This window comes from Anguilla anguilla, chromosome 9 (genome assembly GCF_013347855.1).
Source record: "Anguilla anguilla isolate fAngAng1 chromosome 9, fAngAng1.pri, whole genome shotgun sequence".
Lineage (NCBI taxonomy): Eukaryota > Metazoa > Chordata > Actinopteri > Anguilliformes > Anguillidae > Anguilla > Anguilla anguilla.
In genome coordinates, this window is record NC_049209.1 from 38,301,151 (window position 1) to 38,327,925 (window position 26,775).

General features: G+C 41.5%; 2 protein-coding genes across 5 annotated transcripts in view; both read left to right on the plus strand.

Annotated features, from left to right (window-relative positions):
• The window catches only part of LOC118235604 (myelin protein zero-like protein 2), a 52,151-nt gene extending 29,005 nt beyond the window's left edge, over positions 1-23,146 (plus strand). For 2 of the 4 annotated variants that reach the window (XM_035433119.1, XM_035433116.1), the window contains 4 exons: positions 9,397-9,566; positions 9,740-9,950; positions 16,160-16,322; positions 20,641-23,146. In XM_035433119.1, coding sequence (XP_035289010.1) covers positions 9,417-9,566; positions 9,740-9,950; positions 16,160-16,322; positions 20,641-20,974 — 858 coding nt within the window. In that variant the 5' untranslated portion in view covers positions 9,397-9,416 and the 3' untranslated portion in view covers positions 20,975-23,146. Of the gene's footprint in view, positions 1-9,388; positions 9,567-9,739; positions 9,951-16,159; positions 16,323-20,640 lie in introns of all 4 variants that reach the window. The other 2 variants (XM_035433118.1, XM_035433117.1) reach the window with 1 other exon arrangement.
• On the plus strand, positions 4,940-7,526 carry LOC118235593 (general transcription factor II-I repeat domain-containing protein 2B-like). The gene has a single exon (XM_035433081.1). It carries the CDS (start codon positions 5,194-5,196, stop codon positions 7,009-7,011), a length of 1,818 nt encoding a protein of 605 aa, XP_035288972.1. The 5' UTR covers positions 4,940-5,193; the 3' UTR covers positions 7,012-7,526.
• Positions 23,147-26,775: the final 3,629 nt, after the last annotated feature.

Consider the following 26,775-nt stretch of genomic DNA (forward strand, 5'->3'; position numbering starts at 1 on the left):
TCACAACAAATTTGATCCGGGCTGCCAGCCTTGATACATTCTGTTGCGATAAAGATTCTAAGACAACTCAGCAATTTCTCTGGATTACCAGGTTATTTTCTAGCCTGAAATGCGATCGTTACTAAATGGCTACACATGTCATGTAACGTGCAAGTAGTTGGCTATCTCCCTGGATATGAAGTAAATGTTTTTACCAATAAATAATAAGAATAAATGTGATTTTATCCATGGAAATAGCTATACAAAAAGGCAAAATAAATGTTGTGTTTGCAATTGCGTTGTAGATGTCAGAAGGAAATGTCACTGACAAAAAAAAAGTTTGCTCTCTTTGCAGTGGTTTGGGCTGGAAACGAGCTGTAAGAGTGGGATATGCACAACACTGCCTACTGATTGGCCACTGAATCTTACAACAATGTACAGCCTTGGAATGCTGGGCGCATTTCAACAACAACAATATCTATGTATCTGTGTTACTGACTGTTTGGCTAGCTAGCTAAGTTAGCTAAATGACCACGTTGTCGTGCACATCAATGTCATCAAGCTAACGTTATTAATAAACTAGTCGTTATTTTGATGGCGATTAATAAATCATGTAATGTTACAATGTATCGAACGTTACATTCATGCTACTAGTTTAACATTACCTACACACTGCTTAAGTTAATATAAAAAGAATGTACTTACCGACGAGATGAAGTGATAACACAGTTTGTAACGAGGTTAGTTAGCCTACTAAAGAAATGGTGCCTTGCTAGGTACCGTTAGTTTGTGATGGTTGGAAACATCAATTGTTGAACGTCACTCTATGCACAATGAGGGTAAAGAACAGACCTGCTGTTTTCCTATAGTGTGTTCACGTTTAAACCAACAGATGCCGCTGGTGAGCTTTCCAATCGAGCCGCCCCACTGTAACAGTAGTTTAAAAAACATCTAAAAAATACTTTAAAAAATTTTTTAAATCCCTGATGCTTAGGCCCGGCGGGGGGGTCAATTTAGGCCTGGCGGGCCGCCGGGCTTGCAGTACACTGGTGGAAACCCTGCAGTCAAACCCAACACTTAGCAATGCTGTATTTGCTGCTTACTTGGCTAATTGTGCCTTGGGGAGAAAGCACGTTTTAGGGATCACACAGGTACTGTATGGTTGTGGAGAATGATGAATGGCTGATGTTTACACATGACATTGAAGTCGGTATGCTTTTCATTGGATTTCTATGGTGTTTCCCTTTGCTAATCACATGAAAAGGCATGCACATCCAAATTATGAACAGTTGGCAATTATCATCCCTTACACCTGGGATACTCACAGAAAATTGAAGATTTGTGCATGTTTCATGAACGCCACATTGGTTTTTCATAAGAACTTTTCAAAAGAATAAAAGTAAGAAGAATTTAAGAAACATTTTGTGAATGAGGCCCAATGATTTTACAACAATGAAATTGCTTTCATTACCAGATATAGCATCAAGGCTCACTAGCTGATGTAAAACTCATTAAATGTTATTTCAGGAAATAAAATGTGTTGCAACAAATACTTCTTCATGAAGAATTGTGTTTTGTGAAATAAAGGATATCACTATTCCATATAAGATTACTCACCAGTGATCACTATTTGTCTTGGTTACAGAAGGGCAATCACTGAGTGATTATATTTAGGGGTCCAAGCAGCGAAGCTGGTGGAACCCTATTGTATCTGTTAGGATTATTATTAGGGGTCCAAGCAGCGAAGCTGGTGGAACCCTATTGTCTCTGTTAGGATTATTAGGGGTCCAAGCAGCGAAGCTGGTGGAACCATATTGTATTTGTTAGGATTATTATTATTATTCTTATTTTTTTCTGCTAAAAGTGTCTGAGGCTCAGCAACCATAAGTCCTAGAGCAACCAAATTTGGCAGGTGGGTTCCTATGGCCCCCCACTACTCAGGCACAAAAAATCACCTATGTCGGCCAGATGGTGGCGCTATAACAAAGGGTTTTGCGTAAAAGGCCATAACTCCCACACCATACATTAGATCAACACAAAACTTCATCGACCTATGCATCTGAACGTGCTCTACAACTTTGCCATTGGCACCACCTATGACCGCCATATTGTTTGCCTGTCATTTTGACTTGTTCGTTGGGGCGTGGAAGCTTTCTCCGCTAAAATGTCTGCGGCTCAGCAACCATAAGTTGTACACCAACCAAATTTGGTGGGTGGGTTCCTTGAAGCCCCCACTACTCAGGCACTACAAATCACCTATGTCGGCCAGATGGTGGCGCTATAACAAAAGAGTCATGTTTAAAAGGTCCTAACTCCCACACCGTATGTCAGATCAACACAAAACTTCATCGACCGATGCATCTGAATGTGCTCTACAACTTTGCTTTTGGGACCACCGATGTCCGCCATATGGTTTGCCCGCCATTTGGACTTCTTTATTAGTTGGGGTGCGGAAAAGCTGGAGCTCCAAATCTAAGCGTTACGACATCTAGTAAACTTCTTTACGGCAAGCGACATCCATGGCGACGCGAGTAATCCGACACTGTAGGGTCTAGTTTTTATCAGTGAGGGGAGGGTCTGAACGTCGGGGAAGCAGTGGAAGACAGTGCCACCCAGAGTGCATGCTAAGCTACCAAGTTTGTTAGTAAAATCTTTTTGAGAGGATGAATAATTACTTTTCTTTAGCCTGCATCCATTTGAAGACAGTATCGGGTGAGTTCGTTTAGTCTTTGAATCTGTCATTATGCTGAGAAATAGCTAAACCATTTTATTGATAGGTTCTGAGTTTCTGTGCAAACGCGCGAAAACACGCTGGTATAATGAAACAATGACGGTAGCCTAATACATATATAGTCCGCTTCGTTTCGTTGCTACCATAACATAACGACCTACAGCTGCAGTTTCTCGCTGCAATTACTAACATTGCACATAAACAAAAGATTTATGCTGTAGTCTGCCAATGTCTAAATAAATAATACGGTCCATTTGAAGACAATATCGGGTGAGTTCGTTTAGTCTTTAAATCGTCATTATGCTGAGAGAAATCGTATTCTCAATTTCATCTCTAAATTGACTGTAAGCTTAGGGTTGTAACTAGGTAGTTGTTTCGTAGGTGACTTAGTCTTAACTCGTCTTAACTATTGCTTGTATTTCTGCATAGACTGCGTTGTTGCTGTTCTTGTTTGTGTTGGTGTTAATCAGTTTAACCTACCGGGTCCAAGTTGAACTATGCGGTTGTTCCCTGCACTTGGAACGGTACTTCCCTCTAGGGTTTTCGACACACTTTTTCCTGATTATGATTATACACTTTGTTGTACGTCGCTCTGGATAAGAGCGTCTGCCAAATGCCTGTAATGTCAACTCTCCTCTTTTCTCTCCCTGAACAACCTCCTAGACCCCTACCAGTCTGGCTTCAGACCTGGCCACTCGACAGAGACCGCACTCCTCTCGGTCAATGAGTCGCTTCACGCCGCACAAGCAGCCTCCCATTCATCTGTCCTGATCCTCCTAGACCTTTCTGCTGCCTTTGACACCGTCAACCATCCCATCCTCCTGTCCTCCCTGGCAGCTATGGGGATCTGTGGCACAGCACTTGACTGGATTGAGTCCTACCTCTCCGGTCGCTCCTTCCAAGTCGCCTGGGCTGGTGCAGTATCAGCACCTCGCCCCCTTGCCACAGGAGTTCCCCAGGGCTCTGTCCTTGGTCCCCTCCTATTCTCCCTGTACACCCAATCTCTTGGTCCTGTAATCTCTGCCCATGGGTTGTCCTATCATTGTTATGCCGATGACACCCAACTCTTTCTCTCCTTCCCGCCCTCTGACACTCGGGTCTCTGCTCGCATCTCTGCTTGCCTGAGGGACATCCAGAGCTGGATGGATAACCACCATCTTAAGCTGAACCCAGGCAAGACGGAGATGATCTTCATCCCTGCTCCATCCTCTAACCTTCTCAACTTTTCTATTTCCCTGGGGGACACTGTGGTGTCATCATCACCCACCGCAAAAAACCTTGGAGTGGTGATGGACAACAGACTGTCCCTCTCCCAGAACATCACGGCGGTGAGTCGAACGTGCAGGTTCTTCCTGTACAACATCCGGAGAATCCGCCCCTTCCTCACCACCTACGCAACCCAGCTCCTGGTTCAAGCGATGGTCCTGTCCCGCTTGGACTACTGCAACTCGCTACTGGCTGGTCTGCCAGCATCCGCCATCAGACCCCTGCAGCTCATCCAGAATGCTGCAGCGCGTCTGGTCTACAACCTCCCCAGACATTCCCATGTCACCCCCCTGCTCACTGACCTCCACTGGCTGCCTGTTATGGCTCGCATCAAATTTAAGTCCTTGGTGCTTGCATACCAGGCAGCTAAGGGGTCAGCACCAGGGTACATTCAGAGGATCATCAGACCCTACACACCAGCCAGACCTCTCCGTTCGGCCACCTCTGGACGCTTGGCACCTCCCCCTCTTCGCGTCTGCACTTCCCGCTCCCGTCTGCTGTCTGTCCTGGCCCCTCGCTGGTGGAATGACCTCCCCGTGACGGTCAGAACAGCAGAGAATCTCACCACTTTCAAACGCAGACTGAAGACTCATCTCTTCAGGCTGCACCTCTCCCCACCCCTCTCTAGCCTATAGTTCAGCTCACTGTATCTAGCTAGGATAATTTGATTATGTTAGTGTATCTGGCAGGATTGTTTTTGTATGATTAGGTGTGATTCCAGTGCTAGTTTGTACTTGGTAGGATTCTTGCTTGCTGAACAAGCTTACTCTACAGGGTTGGAGTCCTGATCGATGTGGTCACTTCTGGCACTACGATCCTTACTTCATTGTAGTGTTTCTTTTGCGCCTCTACATCATGAAACCTATGCACTTGTTGTACGTCGCTCTGGATAAGAGCGTCTGCTAAATGCCTATAACAGGCATGTCAAACATACGGCCCGCGGGCCGGACCCGGCCCGTTGGATGATTTAATCCGGCCCGGCATAAATTTCTGAGTATGTCAAAAAAAGAAGCGAGTCTCTAGCTCATTTCTATCAAAAGTTATGATTTTTTAAAATAAATACAAACCAAATGCTCCCTCCGGCCGCGGGAGGGCAGTACATGTGTAAAAGAGCTGCATGCGGCATTGACACGAGTTAGTACTAAAAATAAACCGGCAATCTTGCTTCACAATTCACCACTACTAAACAAGTTATCGGTCAACACACCCTTCCCAAAATGGCACTGTCAAAAAAAAGAAAAGTGGACACGGAGTGCAGAGTTTTCAAGGAAAAATGGACTGAGAATTATTTATTCACAGAAGTGAATGCAAAACCAGTGTGCTTGGTATGTAATCAGCAAGTTGCAGTGTTCAAAGAGTTTAATATTCGGCGCCACTATGAGACTCATCATAAAGACAAGTATGACCACTTGAAAGGACAAATAAGGAAAGACGAGATAAACAAATTGGTGGCTGGTCTGAAGAAACAGCAGTCTACTTTTACGCGCAGCCGCGATATCGCTGATGGGGCTGTAAGAGCCAGCTACATTATTGCCAACGAGCTGGTGCAGGCATCCAAGCCATTTTCTGATGGGGAGTTTGTAAAAACATGCATGCTGAAGGCTGCAGAAGTCGTGTGCCCTGAAAAGCGACCTGCCTTTGCCAATATTAGTCTAACGAGGAACACTGTCGCAGATCGGGTGACAGAACTCTCAAGTGACTTGACAGGCCAAATGAAAGAGAAAATCAAGTCATTTATCGCATTTTCAATTGCAATAGATGAGAGCACCGATGTCACAGATATTGCTCAACTGGCCATATTCGTTAGAGGTGTTGATGAAACTTTGACCATCACCGAGGAGCTGCTTGAATTGGTGCCCATGAATGACACCACAACAGCAGATGACATTTTCAGCGCTCTCGTTGGAGCGCTGGACAAGGTGGGAGCGGACTGGTCCCGTGCCGTGAGCCTGGCTACCGACGGTGCGCCATCAATGGTCGGGAGAAAGGCAGGCGTTGCCACAAAATTCCGTGACAAAGTACAGACCGCAAATGGAGGACAAGAGTTTTGGGCATTTCACTGTATTTTGCATCAGGAGGCGTTATGTTGCAAAACACTGCAAATGGACCATGTTATGAGTGTGGTTGTGAAAACTGTCAATTTCATCAGAGCGCGCGGTCTAAATCACCGTCAGTTTGACACATTTCTCAGTGATAATGTCATTCATGCTGGCCTACCATACCACACTGACGTGCGGTGGTTAAGCAGAGGTGCAGTACTCAAGCGCTTCTTTGAGCTACGAGGGGAAATTAGACAGTTCATGGAGAAGAAGGGACGCCCAGTAAAGGAACTTAAATGCAAGGAATGGGTGCAGGATCTTGCGTTTATGGTTGATATTACACAACACTTGAATACACTTAACACTACATTGCAGGGCCGTAACAGAGTTGTCACTCAATATTACGACAGCATAAGTGCGTTCAAGATGAAACTGTCACTGTGGGAGACGCAGCTATCCAACGGTGACACCGCGCATTTCTCTTGTCTCACAGCTGTGCGTCCGGAGGCACCGGACCGTCCCGATAATGATTTGGAAAAATATAAAGACAACATAACAGATTTGCTGCGAGAGTTTGAGCAGAGGTTTCAGGTATTCAGTGAACTTGAGAACAAATTTGGCTTTTTTCGCTCGCCATTTACAGTGAAGCCTTCTGATATGCCAGCTGACATTCAACTCGAGCTTATTGACTTGCAGTGCGATTCCGCTATGAAGGATAAATTTGGGTCCGTGGGATTGGATCAATATCTCGTGCCAGGTTACCCCAAATTAACAGCCATGGCTGCAAAGGTTCTATCCATGTTTGGGACTACTTATCTTTGTGAACAGGTGTTCTCCGTAATGAACAATAATAAAACAAAGCAGCGCTCAAGGTTAACAAATAAACACTTGAATGACATTGTTAAATGTGCTGCTACTCAGGATTTGACACCTAATATCGATACACTTGTGAAGGCAAAAAGATCCCAAGTTTCAGGAGCCAGCAGCAGCAAGTAGACTGCAGGAGTGCAGTGAGAGAGAAAAAAAGTGTGATGACACGAAATTTGTTTGCACTCATGAATACAGATCATTAAAAATAAGATTAATCTGGTTTCATATTAAAGACAATTAATATTGTGCAGTATATTCTCAGCTTCAGTAGGCCCAGCCTAGTAGTTTGATCTGATGTAGTCTAATCTTATTGCCCATGCACTGCTATAACTTTTATTTTGTATTTCTTTTTTTATTTATTTCAAAGCAGTATGACAATTAAGGCGAAAATATTTTTTTCATAGCTCCCACTTGAGTTTGTTTAGTGTGGTGAGTTGGTTCAGGTGTAAAACTGCATTCACTTAACTGTTAAAATAAACCAGTTGTTAACACATTCACCGCCTAACATGAAATCATTTTTTTTTTTCCATTGTTTGTGAATAAATGTGTTGTGCTTAGAAAAGATCCCTTGTCATCCGTGATTATAATATGTAGGGTAGGCTACAAATGTAGGCTGAATGATAAAGCATAGTACTGAAAAACAAAGCTAAATATTTGGAGTTGACATTCTTTTACTGATCCGGCCCACCCGAGAACAGAAAGTCTGGATCCGGCCCCAGAGCCAAACTGAGTTTGACACCCCTGGCCTATAATGTAATAATGTAATGTAATGTCATGTAATATTCCGTAGCAACAAGATAAACCCGACATTAGCCCTAAAATATGCCAATACAGCAGTGAAAACGCTGCTCACTGAATAACGAAATAAACGAGACAAAGTTTTTTCTCAATGTCGTCTTTATTATTTGAAATGCGTATTCATGTATTATTATTATATCTGTCTCTGAGGCGCTCTGAAATGTGCATTCTCTGCTAAGCTGAGCAATGGATTGGAATATGTGTCTGACGTAGTGTTGCACCGTATACCGAAACTTCAGCACTTTTTCGGTCCGTAAAAAAAAAAAAAAAAAAAAAAGAAACGGTTCGGTATTAGAATATTCCGACGTTCGGTAGTTTTGAGTCAAATGTAAAAGCCAGGGAAAATTGTCTCCCGCATTACTGATTGAGAGGATGAAAAGTGTAATTTGTCAGAATCTTCGCTAGAAGGCAGTAGCAACTAAGGTTGCCAAGTGAGGTGACTTGCGCTTGTGCACTCAGCTCCTTGATACAGCGCAAGCTTTGACTCAGTTCACTTCAGTAGCAATAGGTGTTCCAATTTGGAAATATTATATTATAGATAGATGCTGTATTGTTATTAAAATATGCTGTTTTTAAATCTATTTAAAGGTGAAAGACCTGTTTTAAAGATTATTTAGTTTACAACTGTTTAATTTTTGAAATATATTTAACACATTTTTCTATTGTTCAGTGTTGTAACACTATAGGCCTATGCATATTAATATGTTGAATAGGCTTCAACTTAAAGGTTGTTAATGAACCAGGTTGTTCATAAACCATGAATTTGAAAATGAGGTCAACCCTTGTGGACATTACGTTTCTCATCTATTAAGGTAATTTCAGTATCGTTAGGTACCGAGTATCGAATTAGCATCGTTTAAGTTTCAAGTATCATTTCAGTATTGAGTATCGTAATACTAAACCTGGTATCAGTATCAAAGTCAAAATCTTGGTATCGTGACAACACTAGTGTGACGCCTTTTTTAGTTGCGGTGCAGAAACACTGCAGCTGTGCATACACGCCGGACCATCTAAGTGTTACGACATGCCATCTAAGTGTTACGACATAGTAAAGGCCTTTACGGGAAGCGGCCAGGACATATCCATGGCGACGTAACTAAGTCATCCAACAGCGTCTCTTAGCACAAAATTGGCCATAAGTCATCAATATTTTATACGATCATCATGATATTCAGTAGATATGTTGGGTGAAGGCATATGATCATGAGTACAAAGCCATTTTAAAATCGCTCCATAGGGGGCGCGATGGTGCCAATGCTTGGACCCCTCCCAACGCCGCTTGTGGCTTTAATCCTTTAAGTTCTTGTTCTGTTGAAGAGAATTCCATGTTTTTAAACATTTTTTCCCGTTGTGCATAGGTTATACTGTATACCAGATGGTGTGAAATCAGGGATTCGGGGGATTTCTCACTCAACAGAGAGAGACATATCTTCCAGGAAATTCACTTCCATAAAATCACTTTTGTGAATGTCCGAGACATTACTTAATAAGTACAGTACAAATAATTAAGCTACAAATAAGTACAAATATAAACTATTCAGTAGGATTCCAGCTGGAATATGAAAGCAGAATGCTTTTTTGAATTGCATTGCCAGATGTCCTAACATATTTAAAAGTCCTGGGTGTTATATTTAAGAGTAAAGTGTCACTTCATGTGTAAATGCAGCCTGTATCTATTCTTGACTGGTCATTCTCTCTGTGTGAGGTTCCCAGGTGTGTTCCAGGTCCGTGGGATGACTGTGTACACACCTGAGGAGGTAGAGGCGGTAAATGGGACGGATGTGAAGCTTAAGTGTACCTTCCAGTCTACAGTGGCCATCTTGCCGTCCGTGGCGTCTGTGACCTGGAACTTCCAGCCCCTGGGTGGTGGGATTGAAGAGTCAGTGAGTAATTGGGAAATGCAATTAAGGTAGCAGGAGGATGTGTCGGGTATTGAGGCAATATTAGTGTACCAGTTAAGGAACTATGTTCATAACAGATTACACTGCACTGCTTACCTATTTGGCCACTTTCCCTGTTCTTAACCAGTGGGGTGTTCTCACCCTGCTCCCTCCAGGTGTTCTACTTCCAAGAGAAGGCATATCCTGTATTGGAAGGTCGCTTCAAGGAACAGGTGGAGTGGGCAGGTGACATTGCCAGGGGTGATGCCTCTATTCTGCTGCGCAATGTGAAGTTCACCTTCAATGGAACCTTCAGCTGCCATGTGAAGAACCCTCCTGATGTGCATGGCATGGCGGGAGAGCTGCAGCTAAAGGTGGTGCGCACAGGTGAGTCTAAAACAACTCACCTGGAGAAATGTATGATAGCATACCTAACACAAAAGTGCACTGGAAAAATGTGAAGCGGGATTACACTGGGCTAGATTCAATGAAACGCACTTAGTTTAAGCGCATATGCAGTTCACTGGATTAATTTAGCGCCGTATCACCATAAAGTCGCCGTATAACAGTACAGGAAATAAGAGGGTTTAGCCAATGGAAATTCATATTCACTGAGTGATTGACTCAGTGGATTGCCTCTAACTGGAAATTTTGTTTCTAATGTGCCTGCCTTTTCATGTTTAATGTTTGTTAAATTTATTTGTATTTCTGTACTGTACCTCCGGTGAAGTAATTCCAAATGACATTGCACTGTTTTGGACGCCTCTCTTTTCCTGCATCCTCCTAGTCATCAGCCAGGTTAGATGGCTGATTATCATCAGACCCCTCATCTCCTTTTCCCTCCTCCCTGACATCCTGTCATTCCCCACTGCCAGCCTGCTCTGGTTCTAAAATAAACTCCTCAAAAAAAGTTTGGAAATTTGTGTTTGGTCGATCATATCTCTGTTGTCACTGTATTATTAGCATTGTATCTTATATCATTGGAAAGTATGTTCATTTCCCTTTACAATGATGTCCCATTTGTAATGATCATGCATTTGTGAGATGAGCAGCACAGCTGATTATGTGGCAAATTTCCCTGCCAATGTCAAACAGTGTATTCTCCTGTTGGTATTGACTTCAACCCAATTGAACACTTGTGGGATCAGCTCAGGCGTGCTATACGTGCTAGAGTGACCAACACAACCACGTTGGCTGACCTACGACGAATCCTGGTTGAGGAATGGAATGCCATCCCACAGCAACGCATGACCAGGCTCTGGTGACCAGCATGAGGAGGAGGTGCCAGGCTGTTGTGGCTGCGTATGGTTCTTCCACCCGCTACTGAGGCTCCTGACTGTTTGTTCAATGAATAAAGCATAAAATTACCAATATGTCTTGTTTATTCCTTGTTACTGATAGAGAGTTCAATCATCCAATCCCCCAAACAACTCAAAACAATAGAGTCAATACCAACAGGAGAATACACTGTTTGACATTGGCAGGGAAATTTGGCACATTTCACTTGGGACCCCACCCACATACACAGCTGTGCTGCTCATCCCACAAATGCATGATCCTTACAAATGGGACATCATTGTACAGGGAAATTAACAGGCTTTCCAATGATATAAGATACAATATCAGTAACAACAGAGATATGAGCGACCAAACACAAATTTCCAGTTTAGATGGACCTCAGCGAGTGGCAACATGATGAAACCATTATTTTCTTTACAGTCAATGCACAGCATTTTGGTCTTTGGAATAAACTCCATGGGAGTTAGATTCAACTCGATTTGAGTGTACCATCGAATAGACTTAAACTAACTCTTTTCTGAGAGCTTATCTTTTAACTCTCTTCAGGAGTTGAAACTGAAGGGAGTTCAAATATTGCTTCCATTTGGAAGATTCTATCCATCCATTATCTATTCTGCATTTTTCTGGGCAGGATTATGAGAGCCTATCCCAGCATACATTGGGTAAGCGACAGAAGTACGCCCTGGAGAAAACCCATGTGGACAGGGGGAGAACATGCAAACACCACCGTGTTGCCAATGCTGTAGATTGTTCAACTTTATATTTAGATAACAGAACACACCTGCAAAATCATAGCTAACGCTACCAACAGTTCAAGCTTACCCTGTCATTCCCTTGACTTCTCGTTGATCTGGAGTCAATAACGCTATCCTCCTCAATGTTGAGTAGAGTCTGCCTTGAATCCTAATGAAAGTAAAACAATAAAGCTAAAAATAAGATTGAACTGAACACATGTAGGAATATACATGTACGCAAACCAGGGTTAGCCTACTGAGCAATACCGGGTTAAATGTTATGGAAATCGTGGAGGAGAAAATGCAACCAAAGTTGAAGCTAACTGTTAACTAGCAAATGTTACATCAATGTTACATCCATTATTTAATCCGCTTATCCTTGTCTGGGTTGGAGGGTGAGAGGCAGGAATACACCCTGGATAGGTCTGCAGTCCATCACACGGCACACCCACATCATTCACTCACTCACTCATACCTGGGGAAATTTAGACTCTCCAATTAACCTGACCTCTGCATGTCTTTGGACTGCGAGCGGAAACCAGAGTACCCACATGGACATGGGAAGAACAGAAAGGCGCTGGCTGGGATTTGAACCAAGGACAACAGTGCTACCCACTGCACCACCATGCTGTGCTGGCATTGTGTAATTGTGTGCCTGATTCTACAAAGTACTGCTATTTGGTCATATAAAAATTAAATGTTATATTTAGCATGCTTGCAACACGAAGACCACGTGAAGTCCACAGGGCACAGCACAGTGCAAGGTATGTAATCAACGCTGTGGTGTGGAGTTGAATCAAGTTCATATACACCTAATAAATGAACTCCAAGATAATACACCGCAAAGGATGGACCCTGAACACGTAGGTCTGAAAATAAACTCCAGAAATCTAACATGTAACACTCCAGATTTTTGAATCCCTGAAATTTGCTGTGTAACTTTAGATTTGTAATTAAGAAATTCTCATCCCATTGAAGCCTGTTTAATTTCTTGAACCTCAATTAGACGCAGGCATTTACAAGTAGCATACTTGTAAATTATTGCTTTCATCGGTCACTGAATCAAGGTGCACTGCTGTAACACCTGCACTTAAGCCCAAAATTATTCATACCCATGCCAAATTGAGTTATAGTGAATTTTTATTTGACAAATAGGTTTCTTCTGGTTGGAAATGACATAAGAAGGTGACAAAAGACGGTAAGACATTGTGTTAGAGATATTAATGAAAAATGTTACCTATTTCTATGTTTTTTTACATTTTTACAAAAAATGCCATGTCCAAAATTATTCATACCCCTTGAATTTGTTGAAATTTTTTGAGGAAATGCAAGCTTCTATACCATTCTAAATGGTCCTGGTAATTTCTACCATGTTAAACAATTTTCAACCGTCCACCACGTTTTGGCAATGTTCCAACTCTCATGTCATCACTGTTGCATGCATCACAAAAACTACTAAACTACCAACGAACGCTTACATTACAGTGTGAAATATCCTCATTATAAAATACCACTAACCTAATTAAAGACACTCAATTTCAAAAACAACGTATATATCCAAAATATTATGAGCAGTAATACTTACATAGCAATGATGAAATCTTATCTGTGTTCAGTAGATAGAGACAGAGACAGTAAATCAATGATAACAGTTCTATCCGCCTCGGTCTTACTCCAGAAAGCGATGTCAGCTAGGTCTATCATCAAACATATGGCTTAGCTATGCCCAGAAGTCCTCAATTATAATAGTATTTTCCAAGAAACTACGAAAAATCATTCACAGCGTTTCGTCAGGTGCAGTGTCTTTTACTGCTAACACCGTCAATGCGTAAGTGAATGCATGATGAGAAAACTTTTGGTTACGCTGAGATATAAAACGCTATTCCAAAAGCAAAATTAGACATGTTATACATAGAAAGCTTATACTCTCACCTACTGAATAAATGAATTGTCATTCAAGCCAGACTGCACTAAAAAGGGTGACAACGCCGTAAACAACACGTGTGGTATTACGCACAGCTATTTTGGAAGGTACCCAGGCATCACAAATGCGTGTATATTTCACTCAGTCTCAAAAGGGACATATCTACACATAATACCAATGGTAAGGTTGTATATTTATTCAATTTTTAGTCCAGTGAGCACCGTTTTCACTGCTGTATTGGCATATCTTAAGGCTGTTGGGTTTATCTCCTTGTCATGACGGAATACAATTTTTGAGTGGTGAAAGAATATTTTTACGAATGCCCAGATCGAAAATATTGTCCGTTATGTCATGGGTGGGGGGTGTAGTTGCAGGTGAGACTGCAGGGAGGGGGGGTGCTTGTTAAATGAACGACCAGAGTGACAATGGTGGTGCTGCAAAACTCCGTATTTGGCATAGTTGTCGTGTATTGTCTACTAATGAAACTAAAACAAAGCGTTTCTGTTTTTAACTCATACTTTGGTTGCAGTAGCACTGAATGACTGAGTTCAGCAATCTCGGCATGCCGACCACTAGTGGCTTTGCACTAAGAGGTTAAATACAACCACAGCCGCCAATTAACTCCTAGTCAACTCATACTTATGACATTTGGCCAATCAGAAGCTTCTAAAAAGTCATTGCATCAATTTCTGGAATCTTCCAGACTGTTTAAAGAGACAGTCAACTTGGTATATGCAGGGTTCGCATGGTCATTAAAAACCTGGAAAAGTCATTGAAATTTAAAATGCAATTTCCAGGCCCTGGAAAAGTTATGGAAAATAATATTTTTTGAAAAGTTTTGGAAAAGTAATGGAAACACAGCTAAAGTTGCATCAAATATAATTACTAATTAATCCAATCATAAAAATAGTATATATAGTAATAAAACGTAAATTGGCACGTAACCTTCGCGGTATTTTGGTGGTGTGAGAAGTTAATTCGGTCTGGCTCAGTCTGTTTACAGGCACGCCCAACAGGCACGCTTCTGCTAATGTAACAGTTAGTAAACGTAGGCCCTACTGTCCCGACAATATGCCAGGGAAGTCCAGCTTCAATAATATATCAGGGCTCGAAATTAACTTTTGTACTTCGTAGCACTGGTGCTCCTAACTTCAAAAAGTTAGGAGCACCCACCAAAATGTAAGGAGCACCAACAATATATGCAATAGATTTTTTATTGATAAAAAATGACAATATAACAGTACGGTTTACAAGTAGCCTAACAGTTAAACTGTCACGCCTAAAATGTGTCGACTCTTCAAGAAATTGCATGTTATGCTTTCAAACGACAAAGCGCTTCTCGTCACATTAATACCGCTAATTAAATCAACCGCCAGTAAACTGCATCGGATAAATTAGCTGTTTCAACCGGGTCGCTACACAAAACACTACGTTAACGTTTAAAAAAAAAATGCCGTAATTGTTCGCTTCAACTTTTCAGCTTTCGATAACGCTAATAAATTGAACATAAACTTTTGTCTTCAGGTAACATTAGTTAACGTGTTAGCTCTCTGTGTCGCGTGACAGTGGAGTGCAGTGAAAGGGAGTGATTGAAGGCTAATATTAACCAATTTAAAATCAGCATTAAAGGTAAGAATGTCAAGCTCACGATTGTTTAGAAGGGTCACCGTCAGCTCACAAGGGACATACTGAGTGTACTAACTAGCGAATGTACAGAGAAAGACGTTCAACTGGAAAAAGAAAACAAAAGGTCGCACCAGAACAATTATTTGCACTCACACAAATGCTCCCAATTATATTTCGAGGTCGCACAGATTAAATTTCGAGAGCATATGCGACCAAAATGGTCGCTATTTCGAGCCCTGTTTGAGAAATTGACGAAAATGTTAAACTATTCGAATTAAAATATGAGAGAATGTATCTAAGTGTGTCTGTCTGGTGTTTATTTGTTTTAGAGAGGCACCATATGTTTCAGATGCAGACCTAATTTCACTTAGTGTTACAATAAATAATTTTAAATCGTCCCGCTGGGATAAAGTAATTTGTTTTGGTCATGGAAATTCAGTTAAAGGTTGTGGAGAAGTCATGGGAAAGTCATTGAAAATCATTGGTGAAAAAGTGTATGAACCCTGTATATGTAAACTTTTTGACCCACTGGAATTTTGATACAGTGAATTAAAGCTGAAATAAATCTGTCTCTAATCGATTGTTTTAAAATTACCTCTGTTGTGAACAAAGTAGATGCCCTAATTGACTTTCCAAAAGATATGTATGGTATCATGAAATGTGCGGATTTGTGAAAAACTGAGTTTGAATATCTTTAGCCTAGGTGTATGTAAACTTTTGGCCTCAACTGTACTTGGATTAATATAATGATGTCACTGTTGAAGTAGTTACATTAAATTCATGTAATTGTGTACTGTTATGTTAGTTACATTAGACTAATATCTGAGTAGATACTGCAGAGGCACTTGTTACTCTGACCTTTTGGTAGACAACAGTTCCTGTGATTTGTGTCTAATTTGGCACTGGAAGATAGTCATTTGCATCAATAAAAAGACAGGCTTCAGATCCTGAACTTTGTTGCAGCCCTTCTTTTGGTGTCATTATTTAACTCCGGATGCATTCATTCATTGCAGCCTCCTTCTCGGAGATCGCTATTTTGGCTACAGCTGTCGGGGGTGCCATTGGGCTGATCCTCCTCATCCTCGCCATCATTGTGTCGTACAAGTTCTGCCGGCGGAGGAGCATGGAGAGGGAACTGGGGATGCCTCAATGTGACAGGAAGGACTTAGCTGTGTGGTAAGGCAGTGAGGCATGACAGGGGACACTCAAACATACACACACTGCTGTCAGTCCTCTAGAAATCCCCCTCCTCTGGGGAACAGCTGGGTAAATTTTTGACCTGTAGCTCTCCTCTGGAACCTTTTAATTTTACTCTGAAAAATTTTGATTTTCTATGTGCCCTGTACCTTTGTATATTCTGTGCTCTTCCTTTACAATTCTATATGTACTTCCTCTTGTGTGGCAGGTCCATGGAGAGCTCTATTCAGTTCTGTTCTAAGGAGAAGACTGTGGCTAAACATTATTTTGTATAGTCGCCTACTGGCCTATGGTATTTTGTATGGTCATCTACCGTGCACCAATTCTATTAATTTTACTAATTTTGTTAAAAAACAAGCTGCTCTTTTTAAATAGCAAGACAAATGAAAATCCAGACAAGTACTAATTTGAAGATTTAAAAATTCATATTAAATGTGGGTAAAGCACTCTGGTTCATTTGCCTTTTACCTGATATGACAAGATATGGTCCTGCATTCAAATCTGAAAATTGACCCATATTTGTAAGAAAAATAAACTAAATTTTGATCTTTTTTTGCAGTGTTAGGGTGCAGCCATCTTGGACTCCACCCACCCCCTCCCTCACCCCTTGTTCTACAAGTGCACTATTTCAGAGCAGCCAGTCAGCAGCACAGTAGTTGTGGTCTCATCAGAGGTAGCTTGTGAAAGTAAAATAAAAATCTGTTTGATAATTCAAAAGTCATACAAAAGTTAATTTTTTTCATAATCCATCATTGAGTTAATTGAAAGTCAGCAGTGTAGTAATAGGAATAGCTTGAGCTGCCAATACAAAGCAAGCTAAAATGTCACAAGCCTAGCTTGTTCCAAGATGGCTGTGCCCAAATGCTAGTGCAAATTTTAGTTTATTTTTCTAACAAATGCAGGTCAAGTTTAGATTTGTATGTAGGGAAATATCTTAGGCGAAAAGCAAATGAACCAGAGTCACATTGTCACATTCCTGTGAAATACACTATATTTCCAAAAGTATGTGGACACTCCTAATTAGTGGTTTCAGCTATTTCAGCCACACCCATTGCTAACATATGCATAAAATCATGCATACAGCCATGCAATCTCCATTAACAAACATTGGCAATAAATTGGGTCGTACTGAAGAGCTCAGTGACTTTCCACATGACACTATCATAGGATTCCATCTTTCCAACAAGTCAGTTCGCCAAATATCTTCCCTGCTAGGTCTGCCCTAGTCAACTGGAAGTGCTGTAACTGTGAAGTGGAAAAATATAGGAGCAACAACAGCTCAGCCACAAAGCGGTAGGCCACAAAAGCTCACAGAGCGGGGCCACCGAATGCTGAAGTGTGTAGTGCATAAAAATCATCTGTCCTCAGTTGCAACACTCATTACAGAGTCCCAAACTACCTCTAGAAACAATGACAGCACAAGAACTGTTCATCAAGTGTAAAGCACACTGCCATTGGTCTCTGGAGCAGTGGAAATGCATTCCCTGGAGTTCACTATCTGGCAGCCTGACAGACAAATCTGGGTTTGGTGGAATGCATAGTGCCAACTGTACTGGCCTGAATAGTGCCAACTGTGAAGTTTGGTGGAGGAATAATGGTCTTGGCCTGTTTTTCATGGTTTGGGCTAGGCCCCTTTTTTCCACCGAAGGGAAATCTACAGCATACAATCACATTCCAGATAATTGTGCACTTCCAACTTTGTGGCAACAGTTTGGGGAAGGCCCTTTCCTCATTCAGCATGACAATGCTCCCCCAGCCTTCCCAGAAGAGTGGAGGCTGTTATAACAGCAAAGGCTTCATAGTAATGCCCATGGTTTTAGAATGAGATGTTCAATAAGTACATATGGGTGTGATGTTCAGGTGTCCACATACTTTTGGAAATGTAGTGTATTTATATTGTATATTCATGATAATTTGTCTTTGACAACATCAGGTGACAGCAGCTCAGCCTCACAACAATGAATGAAATGCTGGTTCTGTCTGTTTTGTATTTATGGGGAAAGACATTTGGACAAGCCTGCCACAGGCCACCAAAGTGGCTTTTCTAGGGGCCTTCCAGCACAGAGACACAGGGAGATGATGTTCCAACAGTCCAGATTTATTTACAAGGGTGGCAAGATGGTACAGCCACATGAGCAGATGTAAAACGGTCATGACCGAGGCTCCTTTGTGTGGGTGGGGATGGCAGATTTAAACTGTGCGCACTGATTGCCTCACTACGCACAGGTGCAGCCACCCCACACCACATACCCCCAATGCCAAACTGGCCGAAGCCTGCCTACCCCCCCCCCCCCCCCCGCACTCCCAACAAAGCAAAAAACAAAATAAAAACACTCCACTAAAGAGTCAGGGTGGGTGGCCCCAGAACAGTCCAGTACATGTTGCAACCCTCCCCCGGACGACAAGGCAGCCCTTCTTCCTCCTCCCTCCCAGAGCACGGGAAGTCCTGGGCTGCTCTGCTGGCTGGTGGGGGCATCGCCGGGCTTGGGCTGTTCCAGGGGCTGTGGTGGGGTGGCTGGGCTGGTGGGCTTGCTTCCTTGCGGGGCTGGGGACCTGGAACCCTCGTAGCTGTGGTGGCCGCCAGTCGGCTCTGCTGGCAGGCTGCTGCAGGCTTACCCCCTCATGGGCTCCGGGCAAACCAACCAGGCCAAAACAACAAACTAAAACAACAAAACGGACAAAAAAGGAAGCAAAACGGCACGGCCACCGCTTGTGCGCTGCCCGTAGCTGACCCGCCTTCCCGGCCAAGTCCAGCTCACGGCGCGACCACCTCTCGTGCACCGCCCATAGCTGACCTGCCTTCCCGGCCAGGTCCAGCTCCCCAGCGTCCCAGCTGAGGATCGCTTCCTTCCCTTCCATGGTCATCTCCCGCTCCCTGTTTTTGGCCTGGAGGATCCGTCTGAAGCCCTGTCGGGAACACCTGAGCTGCCCCTCCTCCAGTGTGCTTCCTGGCTGGCCCTCCTGTGCCTCTTTCCTGTGCCGGAGCAGCCCCACGTTGGGCGCCACTGTGGCAAACAAGCCTGCCACAGGCCACCGAAGTAGCTTTCCTAGGGGCCCTCCAGCACAGAGACACAGGGAGATGATGTTCCAACAGTCCAGATTTATTTACAAGGGTGGCAAGATGGTACAGCCACATGAGCAGATGTAAAACAGTCATGACCGAGGCTCCTTTGTGTGGGTGGGGATGGCAGATTTAACCTGTGCGCACTGATTGCCTCACTACGCACAGGTGCAGCCACCCCACACCACACAGACGAAGGGCAGTCTTACTTCCTGTTCTGTATGCCGGGTGTCACTGCTTTAGTGACTAGATTTGTGGACTAACAAACACTATGCTGTAAATTTACAAACAGGGAAAAATTATCCCTCAGTTAAAATTAATAACTGACAGCTTACATGACTAATTAATACTCACAAATTAACATACCAAACAACCCCACCCTCACAGACTCATTCTTTTATCTCTTTAAATTCTACATTGTAATATTATTGGTAACATTGTCACCTAATGTGATATCTCACAACTTACTGTTCACTTAAAATCTTGCAGTTTCCTGTTTTTTGTCCCTGTGTGTTAGGGTTTCTCAGGAGGAGATGTGTTGCCTGCTATATATTCTCATGCTGTGGGTGTTTCGGGTATGTCTCAGACCTGGGCCGTTGCCTTTCCTCCCAAAAAGAAATGACTAGTGCTATAAATAACATGCTAGTGCCGACTGTGGCTGGTAGCTCCATAAGGTGATGTGCCCTGGGTATGGGAGGGTTCAGTCGGTTAGGGGTCAACATTTCATTACTCTCTAGCAACTCCCACTGGTCAGGTGTGCACCTGACATTCCAAATTAGGGTGGAAATTGGATATTTACAGCCCACTTTGTGCACCAATATTTTAAATAAATCAATAAAAATTTATAAAATGACTTTGAAATTAGTACTCAAAGTGTATTTGCTTACACAGTTAAATGGCCAGTGTTAAATCAACTCTTGCAGAGTACGTATGTACCAGAGTGGGACCATATGTACTCTGTTAGAGTTGAATTAACACTGGACATTTTACTGTGTACTCTGTTTTATTATCTAGAGCCGCTGTGATCATGTGGTTGCCTTTGAAGGGCATGGTTGGGTGTTTCTCTGAGGAGCTGCAGCTGATATAAGTTGCTGATATGGATTCTCTAGTCCTGTATTTGACTCTATGAATGACTGCTCATGTGTGTGCGCTTCTGCACGTGTTTGTATCTGTGCATGCATGTTTGTGTGTACATGCTTGTGTGCATGCTCATATGCATGTGTATTTGCGTTGCAGTGACCCAGTGGAAACCTTGCCGCTGAACTCAAGAGAGGAGGTGGAGAACAACAGCACTGATGAGGTCAGTGCTAGAGAAATCAGCTCCAGGGAGGACGAGAAGAAAAGCCTGGAAGTGATGGCAGAAGTTACAACTGACACAGTGACCATAAACTCTGGCACCATCTCAGTAAAGGATGACACATACAACATCCCCATGAAACCTGATGCTGATTCCATCCTGGCAATGAATGATATGGATGTGGACCCAAAAGAAGGGATAAACCATCCATCTGGCATGAACAAGGAAACCACAGAGAAAGCAAAGCCAGAGGATAGTCCAACAGGAAAATGAGATCTACTCTAGATACTTAATCATCCAGCAGATCTGCAGTTTTTGCAAGCAGAACTGGGAATTGAATGTTTTCCTGCCTAGGCTCACTGGAAGCTATTGGTCATACTTTCAGCTTGTCCCATTGAAGGACAGAGGCTCCTTGGAGTACTGCTCACAAAGCACCAAATTTACATTTCCATGGTGTGCTATTCAAGTCTGTGCCATTTTTGAGGCTAAGTATAATTCACTGGGAGAATTACTACATTTTGTTATCATTTTTATAAAGTATTTTAGTTACTTTTTTATCATACTGGACTAAAGGTTCACAAGAATTTTTACTGCATTTTCAGGTCTGGTTATGATTTTTTAACATAGATCATTAATATTACTGCCAGAATCTTAAAATGACCCTGTGGAAATGATTCTGTACAGCTGTCATTCCCTAATAAAATGTTCCTGAAGGGCTTATTAAAATCTTGTCTCACCACATATAGGGTTTATTAAAATTTGATGCCTTTATCTACAGCACTTATTAGAATTCTATACCACTGCCTACAGGGTTTATTGAAATTATAAAAAACCACCTATGGGGCTTAACAAAAACCTGTTCCACCAAAACCAAATGGTTTTTTTTCTGGCGCTAAAATTGAGGGGTGCCTTCATGATCTGGGATTGCATTTTAAATGTTCTCTGCTTTGGAAATCGACTCATTCTGCATGACCGTCACACTGCCAACTCAAATCAACCTTTGGCTTCCTCCTAAAATGGGGACTGACTTTCTGCTGTGGTTGTCTTCTTAGTTAATGATGAAGATGTGATATTTCTTTCCTGAGGTTAAAATGTTTCATTGATACCAATGATCTCATTTAGACTTTAATTCGCCAGTTGTAAGTGGCAAGCTCTGTGGGTGTAGCTATGACAACACCAGGGAGGAGGTTTATCATGGCATGTTCAGGTTTAAATCTGTCTTGTGATTGGTACAAGACCCAGTCATTATATATGTACATAGGAATGACTAGAACAGACACAGGTAGGCATTCTTTCGCACTGGTCTCACTGGCAGGGCTTGACATTAACACCTGCCACCCGCCAAATGCAGGTAGAATTTGGTAGTGGCTTGTAACTCTGTCACTCTTATCAGCCACTTTGGCTGGTGACCTTTTGGTAGCATTTTCTATGTAAAAAATGTATGTCCACAATTTAAGAGTGGCTTTAGTTTATTTGGCACTACAGAAAAACCAAAGAAGAAAGTAGGCTTGTCGCAGTGTTCGGTTTAACCCTGTAGCATACGATGCACGATCCTACACAGGTGTAGTAATTTTCTCACTGCCAATGATATTTTGCAATTGCAATTTAAAACTAACGTAAGAGTAAATAAATAAATGAAAGTGCCTCTGCAGAGCTTCAACATTGACATTATTAAATGAATGTAAGCACATTCTATTCTGACAATGCTCAGTACCATCTGATATAGCCAGGTCTCCTCAATTAGGCTATGGGTGAGAAATAAAATAAATTTTATTTGCATCACTAAATTGTGCAAATTTCATCACCATTATATAAAATTGTGAATACATGTACTTTTTGCTGTTGTAACTGATACATGGAGCATATTCATGGCAAGGTTATCGGCTGGTGAAAACACTGAGTGGCTAATGACTTTAGAAAACTACTAGCCACAGTGGCTGGCAAGGCAAAAAGTTCATGTCAAGCCCTGCTCATTGGGCACAGTTAGTGACATGCTTTGCTTCCAGCTTTAACAATGGCTTGTTTTGTGAATCAGATAATGTACAATTTCTGAAAACATTTATTGCAGTTCCATAAACGTTTTCATTGTATACTTCTGAAAGTGTACTTTTAAAGGCTGTACATCTAAGTGTATGCTGTTTCACCCCATGCCATGTTCCTGTTGCAATGTAAGCTAGAGGAGATAGAATGCAGCTGTGATATATATCAAGTGATTTAGGGGTTTAGAGGACCTCTAGGCCTGCATGGTCAGCCTTGGTATGGTCTCCCTGATCCTAACTGATGATTGGCTAAATGGAATCTTTGCATATGGTGATTAAATGAATCTCATAGGCTGTCCTTTGTCTCTGTAAACTATATAAACTCATATATTGGACTTTTTATTTTTGAAGACTGTACTTGTACCCCGATCGGTCGTATTATTCAATTATATAAAGGAGCTCCTGACTCTGTTGTTTGTTATCTTTATCTTCAACACCATCACTTTTGTTAAGAAATTCCTACAGTTACTTTTGGTGGCAGCGGTGGGATTAGAAATAATCTCTCATTTTGGCTATAGAACCTGAGGATTCCAAGGAGAGGTGAGTAAATTTAAAATACCACCCTCATTAGGTTATGGAAATTCCTTATTCTGTTGTTATTCTGTTTTATAGATATAGTATTGATTTGATGATTTGTTAATATTGAAGCAGGACTAAATAGTATTATACGCATGCACGTGGTGATAAAAGTCCTATAGGCGGTTGCGTGAGACCTCACCGGCAGGTGGGGCTGCTGTTTGTTTACGGTAAATAACTCCATAGGAAGACCTATGGCAAGCCGGTTGCGTAAGACCTCACCGGGAGGTGGGGCTGCTGTTTGTTTACGGTAAATAAGTCCATAGGAAGTCCTGTGGCGGGCCGGTTGCGTAAGACTGCATCGGGAGGTGTGGCTGCTATTTTTCTTTTTTTTTTTTTTTTGTATGGTGGAATAAAACCAGAACGGGGTTCTGGAAGTTGGTGTATATTGGTAAAGTGAAACTAGTTGGTAGAAAAAGGCGTTAAGCCTTATTGATAAGTGACAGGGCAAGACCAGGTATAGTTAATTGAAATCAATTAACGGAAATGATACTATATGAATTGATATAATAGAGAAAAATCTATAACGGATAAAATTTTATAGTCAAAATGTTTAAACTCAAAGTTAAAGAGGAAAAAGTAGCACGTAAGAAATGTTCTCCTGATGACTTCTGACTTGCAACTCTGTGAAACTGCCACCAAAAAACTAAAAAGTTAGGGAGCCTTTTAAATTCCCTATAAAGTGTCCCTAGACTTGTTTTGCCATCAGTCTGCAGTTCGAGGGAAGATTGATGTTTTCCTGTTCTAAAAGATATTTCAATGACCGATTAAATATTATTATTATTTATAAACAGGAGCTTGTTACACCCTAAGAGTATTTAATATGTATATGTTTATATCATAAAAATTAATATAAAACTTATCTGAAAAAGTTGAACTAGTATACAAAAGATTATCCTAAATTGCAGTTTCCAGGAGATGGATCCTTTGATATGTGTGTAAAAGGGATTTAAGTCCCCCTAGGATCCATGCAATATGTGTTATGTCTGTTTGGAATTTTGCTAGCTAAAAGGGCCATCAATCAGAAATGGCAAGACTGCAGTCAAAAATGAGGAAAACACAGGACGCTGTGTATTTTTATTTTTTTAAGGGGATGATTTACTTTTGTCCCATCATTAACTATAAGTTTAAGATCTCATTACTGAAATACATTTATTTACAAGTGATTTTGACTGACAGTGAAGAGACAGAAAAGAGGGTGAATTCTGAATCTAGGTGGTGAAACTAATAACAGTATAAGTAAGATGATAAACAAGGGTTTGGACCCCATGCTCCAATAATCAAGCAAGTTAATACTATGAAGAAATAATGGCAAAACACAAGGTTAAGAAAAATATGGCTGTTGATATTGTGGTTTTGAACTATGAAAGAGTATTGCAGCAAAACTGCCATCTATGCTCAGTGTAGGTGCAGGAAAAGAAAAAAAATGTTTTAAATAAGTAACTGGAGGACTCACAGCTGCACAAGGAGGTAGGGTGGTTGTAAATCCTCAACCGACTGTAGCTGCAGAGTGCAGACTAGAGCGTCTCAAGATTGTACACAAATCTGAATATTTGTAGCATTGAGAAATAACCTTGTTGTTGAAAAAATAAGGCTGGATTACTAGTCTCGTTGAAAGCTGGGGAAAGGATCATGCTACAGTTTACAGTTTCATTAAAACAAGGAAAGGGGTACGTGTGCAAGTGTATCATGGTTCATTAGAAACATTATTGTAATTTCACAATGTTTTGGGTTTTCATAATGTTAGTAATGAGGACGACATATAGTCTCAAGGTACAAATCTGTACTACTACTACACAGTAGCCGCAGCTCAGTGAGAAATGTTTGTGCTAGGGTGAAGTTACACTTTAACATTATATTTGGGAACATGAGTTAGTATAACTACTGGAATAATTGATCCAGAACATGCATGTTCAAGTGGATAAAAGTCAAAATTTGATTACGAAAAGGAACGTAAGATTTTGTTTACCATTTTTATATGTCATTGTGCATTTCTTAGGCTTACTGTGTACAGGTTTAAGTGCCCAAAATATTGCCAATCCTGCATTACAGAAAACTTGAGAGGTAAACCTCAAAGCATTATGTCTTGTAGATGGAAGTCACCCGAAGCAGTTGTTCATTGTTCTGAGGTCCATTTTGTGCATGTTGTACAACAAAATACCGCATATTTGTTTTTGGACAACTTAGAGAGAAACATTGAACATCTTGTGTACACTGCTTATCCTGGTTGGTATAAATGTCCACATCTGGTGACGTGGTAACTAAGTTGGCAACATTGAGTAGCTCATTTTCCAGTTGAAGTTAAGAATAATGTCGTGGGTGTATTTTGAGACCAAGATTGCACAGATTTAATAAAATATTTCAATGAATGAAGAATAAAAAAATACATCTCTACTCAGATATATCCCTGTCATGGGCTCCATGGCCCTGATGGTGTTTGGGCAAAGGATAAGTCAGACTGGGTTGATTGATATGGGGCCTGTACATACAGTATAACAACCACTCCCAAAGGTCAATATCCTAGTAAACCTAAAGCAGAAGAAGCTGTAAAGAAAACTATTGATAGTTTGGAGGAATGTTGCATCGTGAAATACACTATCTCTCCCTGTTCGTAACTCTTACTTCCTGTATGTAAACTAGATTGTTCTTACATATTGGTTATTGATTATTCTGAGGTTAAAAAGCGCACAACTTAAGTTAGATCCTCGGCCTAGTGGCTGATCCTATTACTGTGTTTACTGCAATACCAAAAGAACACAAATACTTTTCCGTTCTGGATATTTGCCAAGGATTTTTCTCACTTTCTGTTCATTTTGATTTTTGATCTGCAGTTCTGACGTGCATTTGTTTTGTTTTTGTTTTTGTTTTTTGTAATTCTTCTCAAAAATGATGTTGGACTCATTCTTTCCATGGTTTTAATAATTCCCCAACATAGGTTAATTTTAGCTTTAGCTAAAATACTTAAAGGATTGCTTAAGTTAAAGTCACACAATATAATATGCTGATGATTTATTGATCTCATCCTCAGATGAAAAGACACTCCAAGAAGACATGGAGGTGATTCGGCAGACAGAGGATTGAGGCCAATGAGAGTGATGTGTAACAGAACTTCTAACTTATCAACTTTTGAAATGTTGACAGGTTGACCAGAGAGGCACCTGGAGATCTCTGCCTGAAAGGTAGAGAATTGTATGTTATGGGCGACAGATTACTAATGTATTGCAAGACGCTCTCTCAATCTCTTCCCAGATCCAATTGTGATGACGACCTCCAGCTGCAACAAGCCCCAATGTCAATGTCTAAGACCAGTTTATGTCACAAGCCTTACAAACAAAAACACAAGTCAGAAACCTTGGTGTACTAATTGACTCAGGTCTCAACTTTGACAACCACATTAAATCAATAACCAAATCTGCCTTTTACCATCTCAAAAACATAGCTAGAATCAGAGGTCTTATG

Coding starts and splice junctions, on each gene's coding strand:
- LOC118235593 (XM_035433081.1), top strand. CDS start 5,194: ATGGCACTGTCAAAAAAAAGAAAAGTGGACACGGAGTGCAGAGTTTTC.